Source organism: Mastigoproctus giganteus, chromosome 10 (genome assembly GCF_048544385.1).
Source record: "Mastigoproctus giganteus isolate SK-2022 chromosome 10, ASM4854438v1, whole genome shotgun sequence".
Lineage (NCBI taxonomy): Eukaryota > Metazoa > Arthropoda > Arachnida > Uropygi > Thelyphonidae > Mastigoproctus > Mastigoproctus giganteus.
In genome coordinates this window covers 130,560,068-130,586,489 of record NC_143584.1, presented here as the reverse complement: position 1 = coordinate 130,586,489, position 26,422 = coordinate 130,560,068, and the positions used below count along the sequence as shown (strand labels likewise).

The following is a 26,422-nucleotide window of genomic DNA, read 5'->3' as shown; positions in this document are numbered from 1 at the left end:
CTAAAAAGTGGTCTGAACACTGCAAAGTGTTCTAAAAGATTTTTTGAACTCAATTAACGATTTGTAGGGTGAAAAACTAGTTTCCTAATGGAAAGGACGTTTAACAAAAGAGAATGAATAATTCAGCTCTAGACAATAATTCTAGAAGAAGTCTATCCAGTCACTTATGGGAATAAAATCATAATTTCAAATTATAAGCACAACTCATTAATGACCAAGCTATGGAGGCCCATTTATTCTAAAGGTCACATGTAGTTTATTAAAATTCCTTGCAATGATTAGTAAGGACTTCTATGGATACATACATAAATATATGATAGTGAGTTAAGAAAAGGACTATAAATTCTCTTAATGCTAATAGAGGCATTACTGAATTATGGCATGTGTATCTCTCCATACACTTTTCTGCATAATTTATTATGTTATTTTTATCACAATGTAAGAAAGGAAGATATAATTATTCTTCAGCCTTTTTCATGAAATCTTCTGTCAACTTGATTATTAATAAAGAAATTGATCAGCATAATCATCAACATAAGCTGGAAACATGTTTTAATCAACGTTTTCATTTACATCCTACATAAAATTTCAGTTATATATACTTTTATGATATTATTAATAGTAATAGGATTACATTCAAATCTGCACCAACTGCATCTGCAAGATCAGTTTTATTGATGATCAGGAGATCACTTTCAGTGATACCAGGTCCCCCTTTGCGAGGAATTTTATCACCACCTAATTAGAACAAAAATCTTTATGAGAAGAATAAATTAAGTAATTCTTTCAATATAATCATTTATCCACTGAAATATTGATACAAACAGGATGAATCCAGTTACATTGCATGGAACATATACCATTATACATGAAGATATATTTTAGGCAATTTTATCTTTACAATTCATGTTGACAATTTGTAAAATTTGACAGTTTTCTAGTCTATATATATATATATATATATATATATATATTAAAATCCCATTAAATACACCAAATACACAAATTTCAAGTTGAAAATATTTACAGATCCTGAATTATTTCCTTTATTTAACAGTGCTTTGTAAATCTTGTCTGAACAAAATACTTGGTGAAAAAAATTCACTACAGTAAATATTTTTTCACCCTATGCATAAAATGCATTGGTTTATAAAGAAAGAAAAGCTTTATGTAAAAATCATTAATAATTAGTGCAGGAATTAATGAACTGTAGTCTTGTTTTGTTAACCATGTTTGAAACAAATTCAATTGTATTCAGTAATAGCCGTATTATTTTTTAAATTTAATTCTCACCTTAATAATGGTTGCTACAAGCAACTCTAAATGTTTATTGCAGGATATTATGACTCTGGTGGGAATGGATACAGGCAATTCCCTTGTGAGTAATGAGTTCATACAGGTTGAGCATGAATTCCAAGATTTATCTAGCAGATAATCCTAGTTCAACTGATTATTTGTTTCTTTGTTACCAATGTAAGAAGTGTACCAATCTTAAATTAAAACTTATTACATTACTAGATGAAACTGAATCACTGATAAAAGCAAGTGGATGCCACAGAGAGACAGCAATGCCTTTGATGGCAATGAAGGATTTATACCCTTTGAAGAATGGGAATTTTCACACCATATTAGTAACAGATGAGTGTGATAGCACTAATGATGAGTTTTTGGCATTCTACAACAAATAAAACTAGATTTTACATTAAAATTTAGCTTATTAAGCACTACTCAATCTGTTTCATATACATATATATTTTTTCAAATATTGTTTTTTGCCAAAATTTGGCTTCTAAAATGTGAGCACATCTTACTGTCCATTGTGTCTTGTCATTTGGAAAATCAGTATATAAAGATCCAAGCATGGCCTGGATAGCTCAATATACATGCATCTGGATGGTACAGGAGGGAAAATAAAAATCTCATAAAGTAGTAAGTATAAAGGGAAGGACCACTTGGTGGAAGTAACACCTGAAGTGAAAGTGGATGTTTAGTATGTGAACAGAACACAACATGAAAGCAGAATTAAATGTGTTTATGGTCAAGTCAAGTAAATTTAGAAAAAACTTTTAGAAGAAAATTAAAGTTAGAATTAAAATAACAAAGCCAAGATAAGTTTATGTGTGTATGTAAAGTGATTAATCAGTGGATCTGTGGTACTAATATGAGTAGCACACCATAAAAACCTAAAGAAAGTATAGAACATGATATATAACTCTTGATTTTGAGGTAAAATACTGCAGATTAGGGACTCAAGTATCTAGTGGCCTGCCAATTGATGTACTCCTGATTTGGGCTTCAGAACAAAACAGAACAGCAAAGTGAAAATTGTTCTGGTTCAAAATGATTTAATTTTATTGGAAGACTCCATTGTCATGGAAATAGGTAATGCTTTTTGTAATGAAGACAGTTGAACTAGAATCAGAGTGGATCTGCCAAGAGCAATAACTGATGGTGTTGCCAACAGAATGTGAGTTTTTAAGGGGGATAAAAATAACATTATTATTCATATAGGAACTAATGATATTAAGTGCACATGAACTGATGATATGTTGAAAAAATGCAGTGGGTTAGATCACAATGCATTTGTGTCTGCAAATTCTACCCAGGCAAGATAGGAAGATCTGAAAGCCTTTCAAATTATTCAAGGATAGGATTGAGGGACCCTGCAAGGCTTTGGGAGCAGGCAGGTGAGAGAGAGATTTGTTGAACTTGGCTTGCCAAGGAAGGAAACTGTTTTGTATAAAATGAATATATTTGAACAAAGGTGGTGCAGGCATCTTTTTCCAATATCACCAAGGAGACCTTAAGATTTCAGGGAAAGGTAAAACTCAGGAGTTCATGTATGTGGGCAAAAAAGCCGATGATATTTACAAGATGTGCGAAGGGAAGTGATGTTTCAAATGAATAGTAAGTTAATGGTAAAAAAAAAAAAAAAAGAGGTAGCAAACAATGCAAGAACACTTAGTTTTAACTGTGTTACAGTAATGTCAGGATTGCGTTCAACAAAATGAGTCAATGTCATTAAAAATAAATCCCCAAAATGTCTAATGTAGACATTTTCGAGATTTTTGTATTTCTTAGTTTTATATTTCTTAACTATTTATGTTATTATATAAATTTAATTAATTCAAATTACTGTGCTTTCTCAGCAGTGCAGAGTGTCTTTTTTTATATTAGTTTTTTCTCAGTTTTGCATCATGTCCTTCAACTCCTTTCTACTGAACAAAAACAACCTTCTCTATTTCAATGGGAACATAAATAACCATCTTCTTTCACTTTTCCTCCATTAAAATTCTAAACACAACTCTATATAAAAATAAAACTCCACTATTTTGACAAACTATGTGCCGACTTTCCTTCTCCAGTATTCCATTACAATTCCCTTGCACATTTTATCATCTTCAGGCATATAACCAGAATACAAACTACAAGGGGTGTTCAATAAATTATCTATCTAAGGTACTTTCCATGGTTATATTTCAATGATTTGTAATTTATCAGGTTCCTACATATCTCAACTTGAATCATAATACACTGGTGTGCAAAACTTAAGGACCAACACTGTTTCTAAAAGTTACGACAAAATCAAACGAAACAGCCTGTAGCGGTTTGCATAACTGTGGCCATTCAGTAGAAAGCTGGTGCACATGCAAAAATTTGAATTGTGATGAGAGGGCTCACATAAAACCAGCAGTTCAGCAGTTATATGCAAATTACCGAATAGTGAGCACGATTGTCACAGACGTTTGACTGGTTTCATACAGTGCTACAGACAACGAAATTGCCAGTAGACAACATCTGGATGACTTTACCCGGGGTTGAATAATTGGGAAGTTCGAGGAAGGTCAAAGTGCGAGGAGTATGGCCGCAGAGTTCAGTATCGCCCATAGCATCGTCTTGTGTGTGGTAGGCCTTCAGAACGACAGGTTTGTTAGTTATTTGGTTTTTAGGAGCATTAGCAACTAAGGCCATACTGCTCCGGGATATGCAGTGGTCGTTCCCTGACCTTTCCGCATCCTCCATTTGGTGGTCACGGGCTTGAACCCCGGTCTAATCAAGAAGCGTGTGCTATGCACTGCTGCTCCTGCCCACCCGGCTAAGAAGGTGCCGCAGAACGACAGGTACAGCTGTTCGAAGGACCAGTAGTGGTGGTCCACGAAAAACAACGCCCAATGATGACTGCTATATACTCCTACAGGCCAAGAGGGACCGACACCGGACAGCGGGATCCATTGCAAACCAGCTGCACAGGATGTAGGATATCACGGTTTACTGTGGCCAGGTGACTCCACAAAGGTGGACTGCTTGCCTGACAGCCAGTACGTGGTGTCCCTTTAACACCTGCCCATCAGAGACACCATTTACAATGGTGTATCGAACACAAGGACTGGACAGCAGCGCAAAGGTACTCTTTACTGATGAGAGTAGATTCAGTCTCAGTAACGATTCTGGATGCCTAATCTGGTGAGAGGTTGGCACACGGTATCACCCAGCAAACATAACTGAATGGTTTTGATATGGCAGTTGAGGTGTTATCTTGGATGGATGTACACAACTCCAGATACTGGAAGGTGGTACTGTACTGAGGTAATCCTTCCCCATGTGCGTCTGTTCCGAGGTGCCACTGGCCCCGAGTCCATGTTTATGGATGATAATGCCACACCCCATTGCACGGTAGCTGTTTACATGCTTTTGGAAAGTAAGGACATTGTTCGTATGGATTGGCCTGCCTGTTCTGCCGATCTAAATCCCATCGAACACATATGGGATGCTCTGGGGAGATGCCTAGTGGCATGTCCATACCCACCAGAAAATGTTTACCAGTTGAAGATGGCACTGACAGAGGAATGGACGATGTTACCACAAGAACTTTTCAACAACACTGTTCTAAGTATGGACAGGCAGTGCAAAGCCTGCATCAACATTAGGGGTGGCCATATCTCCTACTGAGGACCACCTCTTCCCATCTATGGCAGTGATGCATCTGTAATGGCAGCCAGTGCTATGGTGCCATTTTTGAATAAAGTCCCTCTGTACCGTTTTGTTTCTGTTGTTGTTGTTTCCTTCATCATTTTTGTACCTCACGAGGTTCCTTTAGTATGCTTTTCCCATATCCAGGCCACTCCTATGAGAAGCTACAGGTGAAAACCTGACTGGACCTTAAGTTTTGCACACTAGTGTAATTTTTATACCACTATGTTTTTAGGTTGTGCTTCATGATGCAGAGGAAGAAGTATTTCTGATGTGCTCCTTATGCTAACAGAGTTTAGAAGTCAGGGTAATCCCTAATGAATCAAGAGATGTGATCTAACTAAATTTTTTATTTGCCCAAGTAAAGAATTAAGGAAATAAATGATGGTGAATATCTGAGAAGTTAAGGCTGTTTCTCAGGTGAGTTTCTGAGTGTTTCTCAAACTGGAAGGTGGAATGCAGTGTGCTATCATCAGCAAAACTATGGATAGGATTTTCAGTCAGTGGAAGGTCATTAATATATAAGAGGAAAAGAGTCAGAGAAAAAAATTGAATGTTGAGGAAGAACAGCTTTTGTGAAGAAATTAAACGGCAGAGAGCAATCTAACACTAGCTGCTGTGATCGGTCAAAAAAAAACTGGACACCCAGTTTCAAAAAACAGTTGACAATCCATAAGATGGGAGTGTGTTTAGAAGACCTTTATCCCAAACACAACCAAAAGCCTTAGAAATGTCAAGGGAAACTGCTTGAGTTCCACCAGACACTTCCATCAAATTTATCCACAGATGCATAACATAAGTCAAAATAACACCACTGGATCAACACTGACAAAATCCATATTGGCAATAATTGAGACAGTTCAGGAGTTGATAGTTGATGGATATCTCTATTACTTTCGAAGCAGATGTAAATGCAATTGGTATAATAATTGGATCGAAGGGATTTGTTACCCTTTTTAGGCAATTACTGGATATGAGCAAAATTTCAAGCAGAAGGAAAAACAACAGTGGAATAAGAAAGTGTAAAAAAGGTGGCACAGAATAGGAGCAAGATCAGAAGCACAAGTTGTGGGAACAAGATGCCATCAACCTGGAGCTTTCTTAGCATTAGCATTAGTTGAGGCATATGATGTAAGAAAGTAAGCTTATATAAAATCAGCCAAAAAAAAAAAAAAAAAAAAAACCCTTCCCATTTCGCCTATCCGGTCACTCCAAATGTTTGTCTAGTTCAGCCTTAAATTTCTTTTAAACTTCCACAACAACAGATGGCAGTCTGTTCCAACAATCAACCACCCACTGGCTAAACGCAAATTTCTGCACATCTGTTCTACAACTGTCTTTCCTCAATTTGAATCTATGTCCTCCCCTCAGGTTCTTAGTCTGAGCAAGCAGAAGTATCTCATCAGCATTAAGCCTGTTCAAACCATTCAAGGCCATATACACCTCAATCAGATCACCTCGCAGGTGCCTAGTCTCCAGATGCTGCAACTTGCAGAACTTAAGCCTTTCTTTGTAAGCACATGCCTTTGTTCCTCTCACCAATCTTGTTGCCCTTCTCTACTCGTTCTAGCAACTCTACATCCTTCCTAAAATGAGGCCTCCAGACCTGCACACAATACTCAAGGTGTGGCCTGACCATTGCCTTATACAAAAAAATAATCATCTCCCTGTCCCTGCTAGCAAAATTCCTATATATCAGGGGTGGCCAACGAGTCAATCGTGGATTTAATTTCGGTCGATAATGACAAATTTTAAATATACAGTCATCCCTCGATTTGTGCACCTTGTGCAATGAAATTTTTGAGATGATAGATCGCGGCACATTTTGAAGGAAAAAAGTAAATCGCACCACATAAGTTGGCCACTTCTGCTGTATATCATTGACAAAACTCCATGACCTGCTCTGGCAGCCCGTCTACACTGCTCAGAGAATTTCATATCTAACTGCACAATTACCCCCAAGTCTTTTTCATTCTCCACCTCCCAGAGTGTAGTACCACACAGTTGATACATTTCTCTTGGGTTACTGTTACCCATATGTAGTACTTTGCATTTGTCAATTTTAAACTTCAGTTGCCACTTCTCAGCCCATCTGCCTAACTTTTCTAGATCCTGTTGCAATTGCATACTGTCTTTAGTGTCATTAATAATCCTGCCAACCACAAATTTAAACATATACACCAATTGTTTATAACTGATTTAATAATAAAATAAAATAAAATAAAATGATACAAAAGACTGTAAAATAATATTTGCAAAAAATATGATTATTTACAAAAACTAATTTACAACAAAAATAAAATAAAATAAAATAAGTAAAAAAGTTAAAATGCATTAAAATATAAATTTAAAATCGATAAAAACACTATTAAAGCTTTCGGAGGTCTACCTCCTTCCTCAGCAATAATGAATATTTAGGCGACACATCCTTAAGTACCAGGTTGTAAATAATCATATTTTTTGCAAATATTATTTTACAGTCTTTTGTATCATTTTATTTTATTTTATTTTATTATTAAATCAGTTATAAACAGTTGGTGTATATGTTTAAATTTGTGGTATGAATAATCCCAACCTTAGAGGCCTTATTGCAGATATAATCCTGCCAACCTTTCTTTCATCTGCAAATTTGAACATTAAGCCTGATATACCTTCATCGATATCATTGATAACTACACAAAATAACAATGGGCCCAGCACCCAATCCTGGGGAATCCACTAATAACATCAGTCCACATAAAGCAGTGTCCATTTATTACCACTCGCTGCCATCTCCTACTCAACCATTCCTTTATCCATTGCAGCAACTTGCCCTTAATGCCATACCGCTCCAATTTGTATAGCAGTCTTCCATGTGCAACAGTATCAAAAGCTTTCCTGAAATCCAAGTATATGATATCAAGATTATTTTTTGCACCCAGTTCAGATAAAGGAACCATCTAGTTGTTCCTTTATCTGCAAATTCCTAATGCATGAATCGTCACTGCTGATAATCAGATCAAGAGTATTACTCCCTCTGGTTGCCCCTCGAATATGTTGCTGTAGAAAACAATCCTCCAATAAATCCACAAAAGTCTTGTTAGCATGCGAGTGACCAACCCACAAGTTCCAGTCAATATCTGAAAAGTTGAAGTCCACCATTACAAGGCATTCTAATTTACTGGCCCACTCTATTTCTCTGCACAATTGTTCATTGTACTCATCACAGTCATTAGGCCTATAACACACTCCTACTCCCATTTTCCCTTTCCCAGTGTTTATATCACACCAAACAGATTCAACATTGTACTGTCCACCCATGTGAATTAGATGCACTTCCTTAGATTTTGTGTTTCTTAACTAACAGCATAACCCCTCCTCCCTTCCTACCCTGTCTATCCTTTCTGTACACATTGTACTCACTAAATTCCAATTCTGCATTGCTTATATCTGTGTTATACTATGTCTCCGATATCCCAACAATATATGCCTTTAATGCCTTGATCAGCACTTCAAATTCATCAAATTTATTTACTATACTTCTAGCATTGGTGTACATGCAAGTATATATGCACCTGTTCTTACTCTTAGTTACCCTAACACAGCCTGTGTATTTACTTGTTCCATGATGACTCCCAGCAGCCCTTGAAATCCCCAGCAACTTGCTGTCTAGGCTGTTGCTCATTACAATAGAAGCAGAATTCAAGCATCACTTTTGCCTCTGCCTGTGGCTATTGTTAATCTTTTAGTCTGTGAATCCCTCAAGCTAGTGGTTTTCTGACCCACCTAACACTGCCTTGATAGCATCAGCAAATATTCTTGACAAGAATATTTAGAATCCTTCAAACATCTTCCCATGGAGGCAGTGAGTGGAGCATATTGGATATAATTGGATTAGTTTTCCAAGGCCGTCAATACAATGTTAGCAGGAAAGCAGGACGAAAGTAAATCAGCTTTATCTTTAGCTGTGAAATGAATAGAAAGATCAGGTTGTAACAAGAAGTAAAGCGTAGTAACAGACAGATGTGGCCAATAGTTTTGGGAAGAGACCAGAATGCTTGCCTACCATTTGGACTAAAAGGAAGTTTTCTACACTTAGCCTGTTCAAAATCAGGTTTGGAATGATTAATAATTTTACAATCGTTGCAGGTTTTAATGGCAAAAAATGAAGCTTGAGATTTGGTTACAAGCAGAAAATGAAGCTAGAGATTTGGATGCAAGCAGAAAATCAAGCTGGGACACAAGCTAATTGCAATATGGTACATTCTTATCTTGAACCATTAGAACATTTACTGAAAAAAACCAAGGTTTAGACAAAGTATAAGATTTCAGGGTAGAATGTGCTGTAAAGGATTTCTGAAATTTTTATTATAGGGAGCGATAATAAAAATTTCACTGCCACAATCTGAGCAAATACTGGGATCAGAATATTTAAAACAGTAATCCAGCCAAGGAAAAGAAGAATAGAAATCACACAGATCATGTGAAAACTAATATACTCAAGACATAAAATTTAGTAGGAGATGAAACAAAAAAAGAAAGGCAGTTAGGTATGAAGTATACATGTTTACTTTCTCCAGTTCTACCCAATCATCCTCTTTATGTAAGATCCCCATTCATGCTATCATGAAGAACTCTCATAGGAGGCATACTAACACTTATGGTAATTACTCCAATCATGATCACAACAAATAATAATACAGTATTTATTTCAATTATATAATATAATGGTAAATAAAACAAGTATACAGTAAACTCCTGTTATGACATTTCATTTGTAGAACTGTTCCACTATTAATATAATTTTTTTTCTGGTTTCATCATCAATCTTATGAAGTGCCATGCATTTTTGAATGGTTACAGCACTCCCAGTTAAGAAGGGATATAATTGGGTTTATATATGATATAAAAGCCTGTGGTAGATATAAACTAATCTGCATCAAGTCACAAAGTAGATTAGGCAAGCTAAGGCACATTATGAGAATTCTCTGTCAAAGAATAGAAAGAAATACAGCAAAGACATCTTTACTTGTGTAAACACTAGAAGAAGGATATGCATCACATTGTTCATCTAGAAATGAATGGTTTCACCACTAGTGCTCTGCTCATGTTGCTGACCAACTAAATATGTATTTTCAGTCTATATTCACACTTGGAATTTTTTAAGGATGGGGATCCAGAAGTTTATAGAATTATGACAGGGAGCTAAATGATTTTGTTAAAACTGCAAGGACTGAAGTTGTAAAAAAAGGTGCCTTGGATGAGATCTATTAAGGGAGGGAGCAAAAGAGGCAAGAACCTTCAGCAAAAATTATGAGAGCATCTTTGAATTCAGGGGAGGTCAAAGGGGAAGAATCAAAGGGTGACACGAATAGTTATAGCTCTGTTAGTTTAACTTCTGGTTCAAGGAAATTAATGGAGTCACTGGTTAAAGAATTAATGCCAGACCATCTAGACAGGAATGCACATATAGTGCAGTCACAGCATCCCTTTGTTAAGAGGCAATCTTCTCTGACCAATCTGATTGGATACTATGATACAGTAACAAAGGAACTGGATATTAAAAAATGTTAATAAATAATGACATCATATATATAGATTTCAGTAAACCTTGTGACACCGTTCTACATGAGAGACCATTGTAAAAATTGGAGCAATAGGCATTAGGGGCAAATTATTGCTATAGATAACAGGATGGGTGAGTGGGGGGGGGGGAGAGAGAGAGAGAGAGAGAGAGAGAGAGAGAGAGAGAGAGAGAGAGAGATGGTCACTATTCTTTGATTTATGTTATTAGTGGAGTTCCTCGTTCGTTACAATCTGCAAACGTGGTTAAGAAATATATACATACAATGATAACCCAGTTTAATATAATATAATAAAATATATAATAATAAGTAGCAGTAGCTTTCAAGACTAATGAGTCTCTTTTTCAACTGATTTAAATACAACGGATAAGTGCAATGAGCTGAGAGTGAGGCACGTTATTCATTTTCTATTGTTGTTGCACGGACGTGTACTGTTTTACTCCAGTGTTTATCCAGCATTAAAATGGTTGTCTCTAGGATGGGGTGTAGATGTATGCCTTTGTGGCAGTTTATCACCTTTGGATTGTTTAATATGTTAAGTGACTCTAGCCATAGGCGGTGGCGAAAGTGTTGTGAGTGGTCTACTATTTCAAAGTCACGTTTGGGATCAAGATCGTGGTTTGTGGCCCAAAAATGTTCCGTGACTGTGGACTGGTCAGTTTCGGCAAGCCGGATTGCTCTGTCATGTTCCGTAAGGCGATCTTAAAGACGTCTTGATGTTTCTCCTATGTAGCAGCTGTCACAGTCTTTACAGGTGATGCAATATATTACATTATTGCGTAAGAAAGGTGTGACAGGGGTCTTCACACTGGAGACAAGTGAACGTAGGTTTCTGCACGCATTTGATGTTGTAATTTCTGAGGATTTTTGAGATCCATCCTGACACACCTGGATAATAGGGAATGTAGGCGGACGGTATACCGTCTTGGTTCAGTGGTCTTGGGTGGGATGTGAGTTCATGTGCCTGTAATAGGCACCTGTTTGGCACATGGGATGGATAACCACATTTGCTTAGGTCCACCTTCACATGGGAAATCTCGTTATGCCTAACTGCATCAGTGCTGGAATGGCAAGATCGTGGTTTGTGGCCCAAAAATGTTCCACAACTGCGGACTGGTCAGTTTCAGCAAGCCGGATTGCTCTGTCATGTTCTGTAAGGCGATCTTGAAGACGTCTTGACATTTCTCCGTTATAGCAGCTGTCACAGTCTCTACAGGTGATGCGATATATTACATTGCTGTGTAAGAGGTGTGACATGGGTCTTCACTGGAGACAAGTGAATGTAGGTTTCTGCAGGGTAATTGCACGCATTTGATGTTGTAATTTCTGAGGATTTTTGAGATCCGTCCTGACACCTGGATAATAGGCAATGAGCTGAGAGTGAGGCACGTTATTCATTTTCTATTGTTGTTGCACGGACGTGCGCTGTTCCAGGACACGCCTGGATGATACCAACCGTTTACGCCAACAGTGCAAATTCATAAACATAAGCATAGAAACTAACTCCTTAAAGGCAAGCACACGTTCAAATGATGCAACTTCCTTCATCTTGAACCTAAGCAACAAACAACTATCCATTGAACAACTCAATGTCTTATCCAACGGCATGAAGTTCGCTGTCATACCATCTAGACCTCCACTCAAACAGCTCGCTATGGGTATAGAAGCCAGTATTACCAACCTTCCCGAAGAAACTTGCAACGAGATCCATTTCAGGACTGCCGCAATCCTTCGCAGCACTCGGCAAACTTACTCAAACCTTAACCATTGTCAACATGCCGCTCTATCATCTATAAGAAAAGACAACTCCATCGTCATACTTCCTGCTGATAGAGGGCGCCGGACCATTGTATTAGACCGATCAGCCTACCGAGAGAAAGCCCTGGTCCTACTACTAGACCCAAACGTATATGAACCTCTGTCTGATCCACCCATTAAGGTCTTGAAACGTCTAGAGACACATGTCAATAAACTCGTCCACACATGGTTTAAATATAAGAAAATCTCGACTACAACTCAGTGTCTTCTACATGCTACTGGCTGCCAACTACCGCAATTCTATGGATTGCCAAAGATCCATAGTGTCGTGCTGCAATACCCCAACATATGAACTATCCAAGCATATTGTGTGCCTCCTCTCACCTCTTGTAAGAAATACCACACACACACTGTCAAAAATAGCAGTGAATTCATCCTCCTCATTAAGGACCTTTCAATCCCTGACAGCATCATCATGGCATCATTTGATGTGGTTTCTTTATTCACTTCAATTCCCGTCCAACAGGCCGTGCACTGCGCCAGAAGGCTCCTCGAGAACGACTTATGCCCCCAATCCAGAACATCACTCCACTGATGACATCTGCACAGCCCTCAACCTATGCTTATCAAGCAGCATCTTCACCTTTGAGGATTCAGTCTACCAGCAGGTACATGGCACTGCTATGGGTGCCCCTGTTAGTTTTGTAGTAGCCAACATCGCCATGGAAGCAGATACACCTGAACCCACCTGTACCTATTACAACATGGTGCAGATATGTTGACGATATTTTTACTGTAATACCACGTGGCTCTGAAACAGCACTACTGGAATACTTCAACTCCCTGTCTAATTTCATCCGGTTTACTATAGAGTTAGAGGTCAACGACGCACTCCCATTCCTGGATGTCTTAGTGCATCTAGAGACTTCGGTATACCGCAAACCTATGTGGTGCGAACAATTTACTAACTACAGATCCAGCCACGCACCCAGTCATCTCAACAGCACTGCCCACACCCTATTCTCCAGGGCTTGGAGCCATTCCAGCACTGATGCAATTAGGCGTAACGAGATTTCCCGTGTGAAGGCGGACTTAACCAAATGTGGTTATCCATCCCATGTGCTAAACAGGTGCCTATTACAGGCACATGAACTCACATTCCACCCAAAACCACCGAACCAAGACTGTATACCGTCCGCCTACATTCCCTATTATCCAGGCATGTCAGGACGGATCTCAAAAATCCTCAGAAATTACAACATCAAATGCGTGCAGTTACCCTGCAAAAACCTACGTTCACTTGTCTCCAGTGTGAAGATCCCTGTCACACCTCTGTTATGCAATAATGTAATATATCGCATCACCTATAGAGACTGTGACAGCTGCTACATAGGAGAAACATCAAGACGTCTTCATGATCGCCTTACGGAACATGACAGAGCAATCCGGCTTGCAGAAACTGACCAGTCCGCAGTCACGGAACATTTTTGGGCCACAAACCACGATCTTGATTCCAAACGTGACTTTGAAATAGTAGACCACTCACAATACTTTCGCCACCGCCTATGGCTAGAGTCACTTAACATATTAAACAATCCAAAGGCGATAAACCGCCACAAAGGCATACATCTACACCCCATCCTAGAGACACCCATTTTAATGCTGGATAAACACTGGAGTAAAACAGTGCACGTCCGTGCAACAACAATAGAAAATGAATAACGTGCCTCATTCTCAGCTCACTGCACTTATCCGTTGTATTTAAATTAGTTGAAAAAGAGACTTGTTAGTCTTGAAAGCTACTGTTACTTATTATTATATATTTTATTATATTATATTGAACTGGATTATAATTGTATGCATATATTTCTTAAGTCTGCAGCCAATCTAAGGTTAGCAGGGTGGTTAATGACAGTAACCAGGGAATGCTACTGCAACAAGATGTAGAAAAATTAGGCAGATGAGCTGAGAAGTAGAGTTGAAGTTTAACATTGACAAATACAAAGTACTGTAATGTGCTGTAACAGTAATTCCAGATTAACATACCAACTGTGTGGTAACACACTCAGGGCAGTGGAGAATGAAAAAGTCCTGGGATTAATTGTGCAGTTAGGAAGTAAGCAGTGCAGACATGCTGCTAGAACCGCCCATGGCATTTTGTCAATAATGATATATAGGAATTTTGCCAGTAGGGATAAGGAGATGTTTATCCCATTGTATAAGGTAATCATTAGGCTACATCTTGAGTACTGCATACAGGTCGGAAGGCCTCATTTGCAGAAGGATGTGGATCTGTTAGGATGGGTGCAGAGAACGGCAATGAGATTTGTGAAGGAACAAAAGAGTGCTCTTAACGAGAAAGCTGCAAAATGCAGCATCTGGAGACTAAGTATCTACAAGGAGGTATATGCTTCCTGCATCTGATTCAGGTGCTTAAAGCTTTGAAAAGATGATTGAAGGATAGATGTACAGTTTGAATAAATTCAAGGAAGAACCAGACAGACTTTTAGAAGGGATGGACAAGTGACATAGGAAGTTTTGTTTTTTTGTATCATTTGCCACGATTATAACTACTAACATTAATACCTCTTCCACCTAATTTTTCACTTTATGAAAGGAATAACAAAGACTAACTAAGAATCATTAATTATGCAGTCTGTTTACTTCATATTTAATGTGTGTGCACACGTGTGTTCAACATGGCACCAATAAATTTTATTAAAGACAGCATAATTATTATTAGTTTTAGTAGAAATGAAAATACCAAATGAAAATTGTTCTAACAATCAATTATCTGCTAGTTGAAAGCAAATTCTGCACATCTAACCTTTCCTAATTTAACACACATTCCTCATGTGTGTTGTCTGAGCAAGGGGAACGATGGCATCAGCATTTAGCTTACTCAAACCATCAACACATCAAACACCTCAATCAGACATCCTCACAGAAGTCTGTTTTTCAGACATTATAATTTACAGAACTGATGTTAGTGAGAGAAACAAAAGGTTAAGAGTACCTTTCCCCCACTAATGTAGTTGTTCTTCTCTGCACCCATTCTAACACATCCACGTGCTTCCTAAAATTAGGAAACCATTACCTTATACAACAGTGTAATCACCTTCTTATCTTTACCAGCAAAATTCCAGTACATCATTGACAAAACCCCTACAAGCTCTCCTAGCAGCCTATCTGCACTGCTGAGAGGAGTTTATATCTGACTTCACAATTATCCAACAATTACCAAGGTCTTTTTTATTCTTCACTGCCTAGGTGTTGTACCACATAGTATGTTATTCTGGGAATACTGCTACCCAGATGCAGTACCTTGCATTTGTCAATGTTAAACTTCAATTGCCACTTCTCAGCCAATCTGCCTAATTTTTATAGATCTCGTTGTAGTAGCATTCCCTGGTTACTGTCATTAATCACTCTGCCAATCTTCATATTATCTGCAAGCTTAGATATTAAGCCCCATATGCCTTCATCAAACATCATTAAGAAATACTGAAAACAACAATGGGCCTAGCACTGAACCCTGGGGAGTCAGCTAGTAACATTAATCCAAGAAGAGCAGTGCCCATTGATAACCACAGTTTGTCTTCTTCTACTCATCCATTCTGTTATTCACAACAGTAACTTGGTATTGTGTCAATTTGTTGCACAACAATTCATTGTATAACAGTTCTGTGCACAAAAGTTCAGCGTATGTGACAATTCAACGTATGACAGTTCGGTGTATGTGACAAATTAGTGAATGACATTTTGCTGTATGTGATGATTGATGGCTACAACAATTCAGTGAGTATGATAATTCAGTGAATTTTTTGGAGGAATTTGACATATGGAAAATAATGACAGAAAGTGCAAACTTTTAAAATGCCATGCTGTGATTTTAGTGATCATGATATCACTCTTAATATTTTATATTTTTGATGGAATGTACTATCCACCTTTGTTTTTTTAATGCACATTCTACTTTTTTTTAGGAGATCCTATTAAAAAAGTGCCACAGACAGGTTAAAGATTAGGATATAAGAGAACCTTGTTTGCATTTTACTTTCACTTCTGTAAGTTTCTTTTTTTTTAGAAATACACATAAGGAGGGAGAGGTGTTCGAGGACCAAAAGTAGAGATTATTAATGGATGCCAACTAGGTAATGCACATCTTCTGACATTTAGTTTGCGACCTGCACTATAGTTTTTATTGAAAAAAGTTAGTAGTAGGCTAGTATTGTGGATGGGTTAAGGGTAGGCAGCAATCTACCTTTATTAACTTGTCTTTGCTCTGGTTTCTGTTTAAATGAGCTTCTTCTGGTTTTGCAACCCTCAACTAGTCCATGTTACTAAAATAGTGTACAGCTTTAACAACTTTTACAGTGATAATCATAATCTTAATTTCTGTTCCTTTCACTTGGTTTATGCACCTGTAATTTTCTTCTAGCTTCCCAATCCTCAATTAAATTCATGCTCCTGGATAATCATAAAATTCAACTGGAGTAGGTACATTTACGATTTTCATTGCAAATGAACCTGATTTAACGCCAAACTTACATATTAGTCTGCCTCATCTTTTTATTTATGTGATATAGTCATCAAACAATATTTTTCAAACCATCATGAAAATCATTTTTGGCCTTGTACATAAGAACTCAGGGAATTCTCCACCACTCAGTTCTCACTATTTTCACATTTTTAAGAATTCCTTGCACTTGTCTCATACTGCAGCAATAATTCAGACACAGCATGGGTTTGTTAAGGGAAAGTCTTGTCTGACAAATTTGATAGGATATTATGATGTGGTTACAAAGGAACTGGATGCAAAAAACAATTTTGATATCATATATTTGGATTTCAGGAAAGCTTTTGACACTGTTGTGCATGGAAGACTATTGTACAAATTGGAGCAGAATGGTATTAAGGGTAAGTTGCTACAATGGATAAAAGGATGGTTAAGTGCGAGAAGACAGAGGGTGGTAATCAATGGGTGCTGCTCTTCTTGGACTAATGTTATTAGTGGAGTCCCACAGGGTTCGGTGTTAGGTCCACTGTTGTTTTGTATATTTATCAATGATATTGATGAAGGTATATCAGGCTTAATGTCGAAGTTTGCAGATGATACAAAGGTTGGCAGGGTTGTTAATGACAGTAATGGCAGTCTGCTACTGCAACAGGATCTAGATAATTTGGGCAGATGGGCTAAGATGGGCAGATGGTTTTTAACCTTGACGAATGCAAAGTACTGCATATGGGTAGAAATAACCCCAGAGAAACGTACCAACTGTGTGGTACTACACTTAAGGTGGTAGAAAATGAAAAAGACCTGGGAGTAATTGTGCAGTCAGATATGAAGTTCTCTGAGCAATGCAGACAGGCTGCCAGGGAAGGTCATGGGGTTTTGTCAATGATATATAGGAATTTTGCTAGCAGGGAAAAGGAGGTGATTATCCCTCTGTATAAGGCAATGGTCAGGCCACGCCTTGAGTACTGCGTACAGGTCTGGAGACCTCATTTTAGGAAGGATGTAGATTTACTTGAGCGGGTACAGAGAAGGGCAACAAGATTGGTGAGGGGAATGAAGGGATCCTCTTACCAAGAGAGGCTTAAGTTCTGCAAATTGCAGTGGCTGGAGACTAGGCACCTGCGCGGTGATCTGATTGAGGTATATAAGGCCTTGTATGGATTGAGCACGCTGAATTCTGATGGGATCCTTCCACTTGTTCAGATTACGAACCTAAGGGGGCATAAATTCAAATTAAGAAAAGACAGATGTAGAATAGATGTGCGGAAATTTGCCTTTAGCCAGCGGGTGGTTAATTGCTGGAACAAACTTCCATCTGTCGTTGTGGAAGTTGATAGCTTGAATAAATTTAAGGAGGAACTGGACAGGCATTTGGAGGGAATGGTGTGATTTTTTTTTTTGGCTGATGCTGCATAAGCTCATACATTTGCTTTCTTGCATCACATGCCACTACTACTACTACTACTACTACTTTCATGCTTCAAATACCTTACTGCATTCACTGAGGTGCAATATGGCCTAAGCAGCCATTGCACTTAAAACTCCATCAACAGCAAAAACTGCAATCACTACAGCTTTAAACAGGCATTTTTTTTTAATATTATAATTAAATGTATTTTGGTCTTATTGCTATTAAATATCAAGGTTACAGAGTAACTTTTCCTCTGTTTTCATCAAAGTTAATTCAAGAGTACTGACCTTCACAAAATGAGGAAGAGAGCAGTGTTGAATATAATGGAAAAGAAAGAGGTGTGTAGTTGCAAAGAAAAATATCCTGGTAACAGCCAGCAGATGATTGGGGACCATTTTTCTGCTGTATGCGGTACATCAGTAAGTTGGCACCGTGTTGGAAACATTCTAAGTGAACAAAAGAAGGCTGAACACAAGTGCCGAATCAAAAAAAGTGAATCAGTGAACAGCTTAAGGAACCAAAAGCTGGAGGATGCATTAGTTATTTGGATTGGACAGTTTAGTGTGAGAAATGGAACAGTAACTAATTATGTTATTAAGAAGCAGGCAAAATTAATGGAAGAACAGATGGGAATCAGAGATTTTGTGTACAGCAATGGTTGACTGCATTATTTTAAGCAGTACCATCAATTGATTCAATGAAACAGATATGGAGAAATGGCTGAGGTTGACAAGGAATCAGTGGAATGAAATTGTCAAAGAATTTGATATTTTTAAAAATATACAATCAACAAGACATTCATAGCATGGATGAAACTGCTCTCTTTTATAAAATGCAAGTAGACAAAACAATATCAAGTGGTACTGTGAAAGGGTGTAAAAAACTAAAAGCAAGAGTCATCCTTGTGTTCTGTACAAATGAAGACAGGAGTGACAAGGGGACTGTTAGTGTAATTGGAAGGGCAGCAAAACCTCAGTGCTTTAAGAATTTCAATACATCAATTTATGTGAATTAGATATAATGGTGAAGCGTGGACGACTGCAGTAGAATTTTGTGAATGGCTGCAAAATTTAAACTAGGAAATGAAAACTGCAGTGTGCTTTTGCTCTTAGATAATGCTCCTTGCCACAAAGCAGTTTTTTTTTTTTGTTTGTTATTTGGAGCATTAGCAACTAAGGCCATAATGCTCAGGGATATGCGGTGGTCATTCCATGACCTTTCTGCATGCTCCGTATTTGGTAGTCACGGGCTCGAACCCCAGTCTAATCAAGAAGCGTGTGCTACTCACTGCTGCTCCTGCCCACCTGGCTACGGAGGCGCCGCCACAAAGCAGTGGTGCTCAGTAATGTGCAATCAAGTTCATGAGCTATAGGAAACCTGTTCAATTAGGAGGTTTCCACAAGTTTCCTACAGCCTCTTGATGCTGGAATTAAGAGTTTTAAGGTGCATTATAGGCAACATCAGATGAAGAAGATAGTAGAGAGCAGGGCTCCCACTCACAAATTTTAAAAAAACTTAGACTGCAACTTAAATAAACCCAAAAAAAACCTAGTTTTCATCATATAGTATAGCAACACAAATAAGATAAAACTTACCATGCAAAAATATCTTTTATTTAATTGTAATCAGAATTTTCATCCCATTCAGTTCCCTCCACATTTATTTTTTGAAGTTCTTTCATTTTTTTCAAACGTTCTTCGTATGTTTTATGACAAGTTCCTTGTATGACTTCTTTTATCAATTCTGATTTAGGTTTCCATGTATAGCAATTTTGATTAGATCTATTTATCGCCTGTTTTGCTATTAGTCGATTTTTCACAGTTTCTGGTTTAAGGGAGTTTGTGGCTTTTGTTTTTATATGGTTTACTTGGGAGAAGATTCTTTCTACGCTTGCCGAAGAGTGAGGTAAAATAGTTAGACTGGTCATAAAGTTAGATAAAATCTCATATTTAGAATTATTAAAGCCATCTTTTACATTACGTAACAGATACCAAAACTCAGAGATGGTTTTGTAAGAGAAATCTAAATCTTGATTTAAACGAAATGATCTCCATTCATCATCTAGAAGATCTAGTTTGTCTTCAGAAACAAGGTGAGGGAACTGCACATTGCTAAATGGAAAATTGGGGATGGCGAATTGGCACGATCATGTATCACTGCTGGGTCAAGAACATTGAGACTGGCGATAATTCCATCATCATTTAGAGGAAATCTTTTTCTGATTTCCATACAAAGTTCAACAAGAAATTTTAAACAATCATTTTTAAACCTGCTTTCACTGTCACCAAGTGGTGTTGAATTTAATAAGGCCATACAACGGCCTCCCAAATATATTTTATTCAGAGGCTTATGATTTATTGCATTGCTTGGATCAATTTCAACCAGCTTGCACGAAGTAATGACTTCTTCTTTTATGAAAAAACTAAGAATATTTTTATACTCAATTGAAACCATTGAATGAAGTAAGTGCAATCTGAAATGTTCAGATTGAAATTCAATATTCAGGCAGTTTATTTTCTCCAGTACATATCCTAAAAACAACAACATATGCTTAGTTCCTTTGGTGATCATAGTATTGTAAATATTCCCTGCACCATCGATTTTGTCAATTTTTGATTGAGACTGAAAATAAAGAACTAACGCATCCCACTGCTCAATAATAATTTTTATTACATTGCCATGGGATAACCAACATGTTTGTGCTAATTTGGGGATTTTATGCTTAGCAGTATCTACAACGTCTTGAATCATTTTGAACTCGTTTAATCTTTTACTACTACGGGAAAAATAACAAGAGATATCTTTTATAAATATATCTAGATATGATGGTAGTACCTTGACTGAATGACTAGCACATAATGCAGAAGAATGACAAACACATCCCATTATAAATACTGATGGTACATCCTTTTTTAGCAATGACTGGAACCCACTCTTAGTGGCACAATTATCACTTCTAAAGCCAACAAGATTACTTATTTGAATGTTTTTTTCTATGAAAAGATCTTTTACAGCTTGATAAAGCCCTTCTGAAGTACCATTTTCGACACAAACAGTGTCAAGTAACACATCTACAACATCAAGTTTTTGAATATCAAAATATCTAACAACTACAGCTAGAACTTGCGATAAAGATAAATCTGTACTTTCATCTATTATCATTGAAAACTTGTTGTTTCTGCATATGTTAGAAATGTATATTTTTTCATGATAGGCTATGCCATCTTGTATAAGATAAGAGACTTTAGTCGCCTTCATCTGAACTTGTTTTGCAATATTGCTATCATGAAATGCTTTCTTACATGCTTCTATAAGGTGATTACATTGTGCAAATGGAATATTATTCTCAGAAATGAGTGCAGCAATTGTTAACTCTGCCTTTGCTACTTCTTCATTCTCCGTAGGTTTACGTTTTGTGAAGAACGTGTCTAACGTTGAACTTGTCTTAGCAATATTTGCACTTTTTTTATGTTTAACTGTATTTTTATGCGCTAGTAACATCGATTTATTGGCATTCTTTAATTTTATTTCACAACAAATACAGTAAGATGCACCTTTTTCATTACTGTCTTCTTTCAACCAATCCTTTAATTCCGGATCTTCTAACCATTCATTTCTAAAATTTTAAGTATACCACCGTTTACTCATCTTTCTCTGTGGAGAACAAGTTTCAGACATTGTGGGCAATTTGTGGGTATGGCTAATTAGCAGTTATCTTATTTAAAATGTTCTATAAAATAAAAAATAAATCACTAATCCATTAACATAAAATAGAAATAGCCCCTACAATTTAAATTTATTATATCGCTGTATGTAGTACATGCATAAATGTAAAAATCACACCAAATAATGCAATAATATCACGAAAGACTGTGCAGTAAAGACCGCCTTCCGCCTGCTCAATAGGCTGCGCATACATGTTAGTAACACGAACATGTATGCTTACATGTATGAACATGTAAGCATAATTTCATAGTGTAGAACCCTGCGAAAACTTTGAAATCCTTTTACATTTGTAGTATTTTGTACAAGCACTTGAGATATTACAAATTATGATCAGTATTGTTAGAATATAAAATTAAGAAAATTGTAAACTGTTATTAAATGTATTAAATTTTATTGTATTTACAAGAAATAAAAATAAATTTTGACTTAAAATTAAAAATTACCAAAAAAAACCCAGATAATGAGATATTTTTGTGAAAAAAACCTATCAACCCAGATGACAATCAAAAAACCCAGATCTGGGTGGAAAAACCCAGCAGTGGGAGCCCTGGTAGAGAGCATCAATAATAATTATTCTCCTGAATTGTCCTTGAAAGACACATTGTACATGATCAAACTATCATGGGATGAAATTTCACCACGAACAATAAGTAAATGTTGGACTCACTGGGCTTATCAAAAAAATTTATTTAGATAAACAGAAGCTAATCCTACCCAGGAGTTGCAAATAGCCATGAATGATCTTTCAATTGTGAATGCATCTGTCTTCTGAAAAATTTCTAGCAGTCGACCAAGAAGAACCTGCTTTTGAAGAAATGACAACTGAGAAAATTGTGGAATTAATACAAAGAAATGAGCTATCATTTGACAGTGATAGTGAAGAAGATGAAATGGAAGCTTGTAAAAAAGTGACAGCTAAGGTATTTCTTTAAAAAATTTGTTGATTCCTTGAAAAGAACTCAGATAACAAATACTTAATGAAATGTGCTGAAGCTCTGGATATTTCTATAAGTAAAATTGATTAAAAAAAGAAAATTCAGACAAAACTGGACAAGTATTTTGAAAAAAATTAATTTTAATATATTTTTATTTTCATTGTAAAATCCTGTAATGCATGACTCATGTTTTTTTTTAATATACTAGATAATTATTGTAATTATTGTAATTATTATTAAACTTTACTTTGCGTATCCAGGTAATTCCTAAACATTTTTCTATCTTCATTATATTTCTTTATATTGTTCATATGCACAAATCGTCTTGTTTTTGTTATATCTCATTGCAAATGTCTTCACAATGAGTAGCCCTGATACTGCACTGCCTCGAATAGGCAACACTTTGCCAGTGGAGAAAACTAATGTCACTTATTCTAAGCAATTACCACCAGCACCCGAGTGGTTGTTGGTATCTGCCCAGGATTGGAGCGGTGGTATCCACCGTTACTTCTTCTGGGTGGATATGGAGATGTTACTTATTCTCGGCAGATATCACCACCCCAATCCTGGGTGGTATCCACTGAGAATAAGTAACATTAGTCTTCTTAATTGGCATAGCGTTGCTTATTCGAGGTAGTGAAATATCAGGGCAACTCATTGTAAAGGCATTCACAATATGAGATGTAACAAAAACAATGCCATTCAACTACTTCGGTGATTTACTACGAACTAAGGTGATGCTGTGCACTAACTTATTCGATTGGTGAATTTTCCATAGTCTGAGGCTTTCAAGCTCTAAAACCTTTTTAGTATAAACATTTTGATATAATGGAAATGACATATTGCAATTGTTTTCATCGATATCCATAGTTGGATATCGTCAATCACGTGAAATGTTTGCCATTAAGTTCTGATGGTTTTGGACAGTTCTAAATTACTTAGTGGATTGTGTCTTATTGTAATTGTGACCTTTTAAGGTATGTTGAAAGCTGAATTTATAATACTTTATTTATTTCTGTAAATTGCCATTAGTATTTTTTGGCAATTCTTTAAAGAAAACCGTATTTTTGTCTATCTACCGTATTGGCCCTAATTATTTGTCCCTCCTTGGCAGTTTTATTTTAATGCTACAAATATTAATTATACTGATTATATTATACTGATTATATGATATAATAATTATTAATTATATCGATTATACTAATTATATTATATTTTTCTAATTTGAAGGGTTATTGGAAGGATGAACTCCTTCCAACTATAACCTTCATCCTTCCAACTTGGTAATGAGTTTAATGAACAGAATATTAAGATTAGAAATCCACAGCTTAAAAATGTTTCCAACAGGCAGAGTAAAACATTTATAAATTCTGAAATAGTACTTAAAATCATCTTTAACTTATGTATGTGTATCTTTTCATTTTTATTTGTGTAGTTAATATTTCATAGCCTTAGGTCACTTTCCCTTCTAAGAACTGCTAAACCTCCAGTCAAACTTCTTATCCAGGTTCTACTGTAATACTTTAAAGCATTTTCACCAATATATCCAAAACCAAGTTATCATCATACACTACTATTTTGATAAATTATTTTTACTCACCTGCTACATCAATAACATAGATTATGTAGTCTGCCAGTTCTCTGCTGAAATTTGCTGCCAAGTTGTCTCCACCTGATTCAAGCATGATTATACTTGGAGAAAACTGATTAGATAGGTTTTTTATTGTCTCCATGTTTGTAGAATAATCCTGTTTGAAATATATTAATGATTACTTTTAAATTAACTAAATTTCTTTCTTTAAATGAAAGCAAGAACAGATAACATTTGAAAGATAAATTTAACTTCCACAAATGTTAAATGATTCAAAAATTAACCCATTCAAACTTTTTTTTTCCTTCTTCCATACCAGTATAATTTTTCATTTGTTAAAAAAAACAAAAAAAAAAAAAAAACAGCAAAACACAAATGCATATTTTGATAACAGTGTATAGGATGATGAAAAAGTCATCCAACTCACAAAGGTGTTTTTTAACTTATTTTAATATTTCTATAACATGGTAATGTATACAGTCATAAAAGATATCTCAAGCGGCCTCTTTGTAAAATAAATACACTGCATTACATTGGAAAGGCATATTAAATTTAGAAAACCGTAAAAATTGCATATGGGTATGAACTGTTTTGGAACTGTGGTTCTTTTGTCAGTAGTGAATAACATAAAGATAAAATTTTGACAAGCATTTGCATAACTCATACAGAGAGGGAAGATTTAATAAAGTGATGTGGTACAACACACAATTAGAGAAACAAGGCTTCAACGTCTCCAACACAAAACCCTGAATGTCATACCACCATAAAAGAAGGGACTTTTTGGAAGCATATCGCATTCAGAAAGACTTGACCAAAACAGTAAGGAAAACATCTGCAGAATTTCCATCCTTCCTCTAGTAAGGCTCACATGGTAGAATTTTTCTAAGAATAGCATGTGCCTTCTGTTGATTGTGATGAGCACATTCTGTACAGAAAGAAGAGACATGACAGGAAGGGAGTAATACAGGGTATTTATAAATGGTGGGAACACTTTCAGTGATTTATTGCACAAAGACTAGGACGGATATCAATGTCATATCTGTCATACCTTGTGAAAGAGAAAATGTCAAAGTTTTTTTTTACATCACATCACAACGATTCAATGTGGGAACCACATGTGACACAGCAAATGTCCACATGGTAATCGAACTCTTGACATACCCTGTCCAGCATATCCTGTGTGACTGTGGTGGTAGCTTCTTCAGTTCCCTGCTTTAGTTCCTAGACATCATGTGGCAAAGGTGGTACACAAACACGATCCTTTATATAGCCCCACAAGATGAAATCACACAGAGTTAAGTCTGGTGATCGGCGGCCATTTCAAGAAACATTCATCCCTTTCTCCAGCATGTCCAATCCAGTGCTTGTGTAGCTCGGTATTAAGGTAGGCTCAAACATCATTATGGAACTGGAGAGGGCCCCGTCTTGCTGGAAAAATAAAGTCATCACTATCTTCCTGAACTTGCATCAACCATTGCTGAAGCATATCGAGGTAAGATAGCCCAGTTACAGTGCCCTCAGCAAAGAAGAAAGGTCCGTACAGTTTTCGGTGTGACAAGGCATAGAAAACATTCACCTTCGGCAAATCACGCTCATATTCAATTATCTCTTCAGGTTTCTGGGTACCCCAGATTTGACAATTGTGTTGGTTGACTTTCTCATTGGTGTGAAATGTGGCCTCATCACTAAACACTACGCGATTAAAGAAGTCTTCATGTTCTTCTTTCAGTCCTTGCAGTTCACAACAAAATTGGAAACATTTCTCTTTGTTATCTTCCTTTAACATATGCATCAACTGCAATTTATACGGCTTCATAGAAAGTTTTTTACAAAGAACCTTCCATACTGCCGGGGCTGGCATTTGCAGCTCACGTGATGCTCTTCGCACTGATTTATTGGGGCTCCTTGTGAATGTCTCTCTCACTCATTCCACATTATCAACGGTAA

General features: G+C 36.7%; 1 protein-coding gene across 2 annotated transcripts in view; it reads right to left on the bottom strand.

Annotated features, from left to right (window-relative positions):
• The window catches only part of LOC150079286 (uncharacterized), a 122,587-nt gene that overhangs the window by 24,688 nt on the left and 71,477 nt on the right, over nucleotides 1-26,422 (bottom strand). For both annotated transcript variants that reach the window (XR_016547565.1, XM_090383567.1), the window contains exons 5-6: nucleotides 24,485-24,632; nucleotides 635-738 (exon numbers count right to left, since the gene is read on the bottom strand). Coding sequence is in view for 1 of the 2 variants with exons in the window: in XM_090383567.1 (XP_090239693.1) it covers nucleotides 635-738; nucleotides 24,485-24,632 (252 nt within the window). In the remaining variant the exon portion in view is untranslated. The remainder of the gene's footprint in view (nucleotides 1-634; nucleotides 739-24,484; nucleotides 24,633-26,422) is intronic.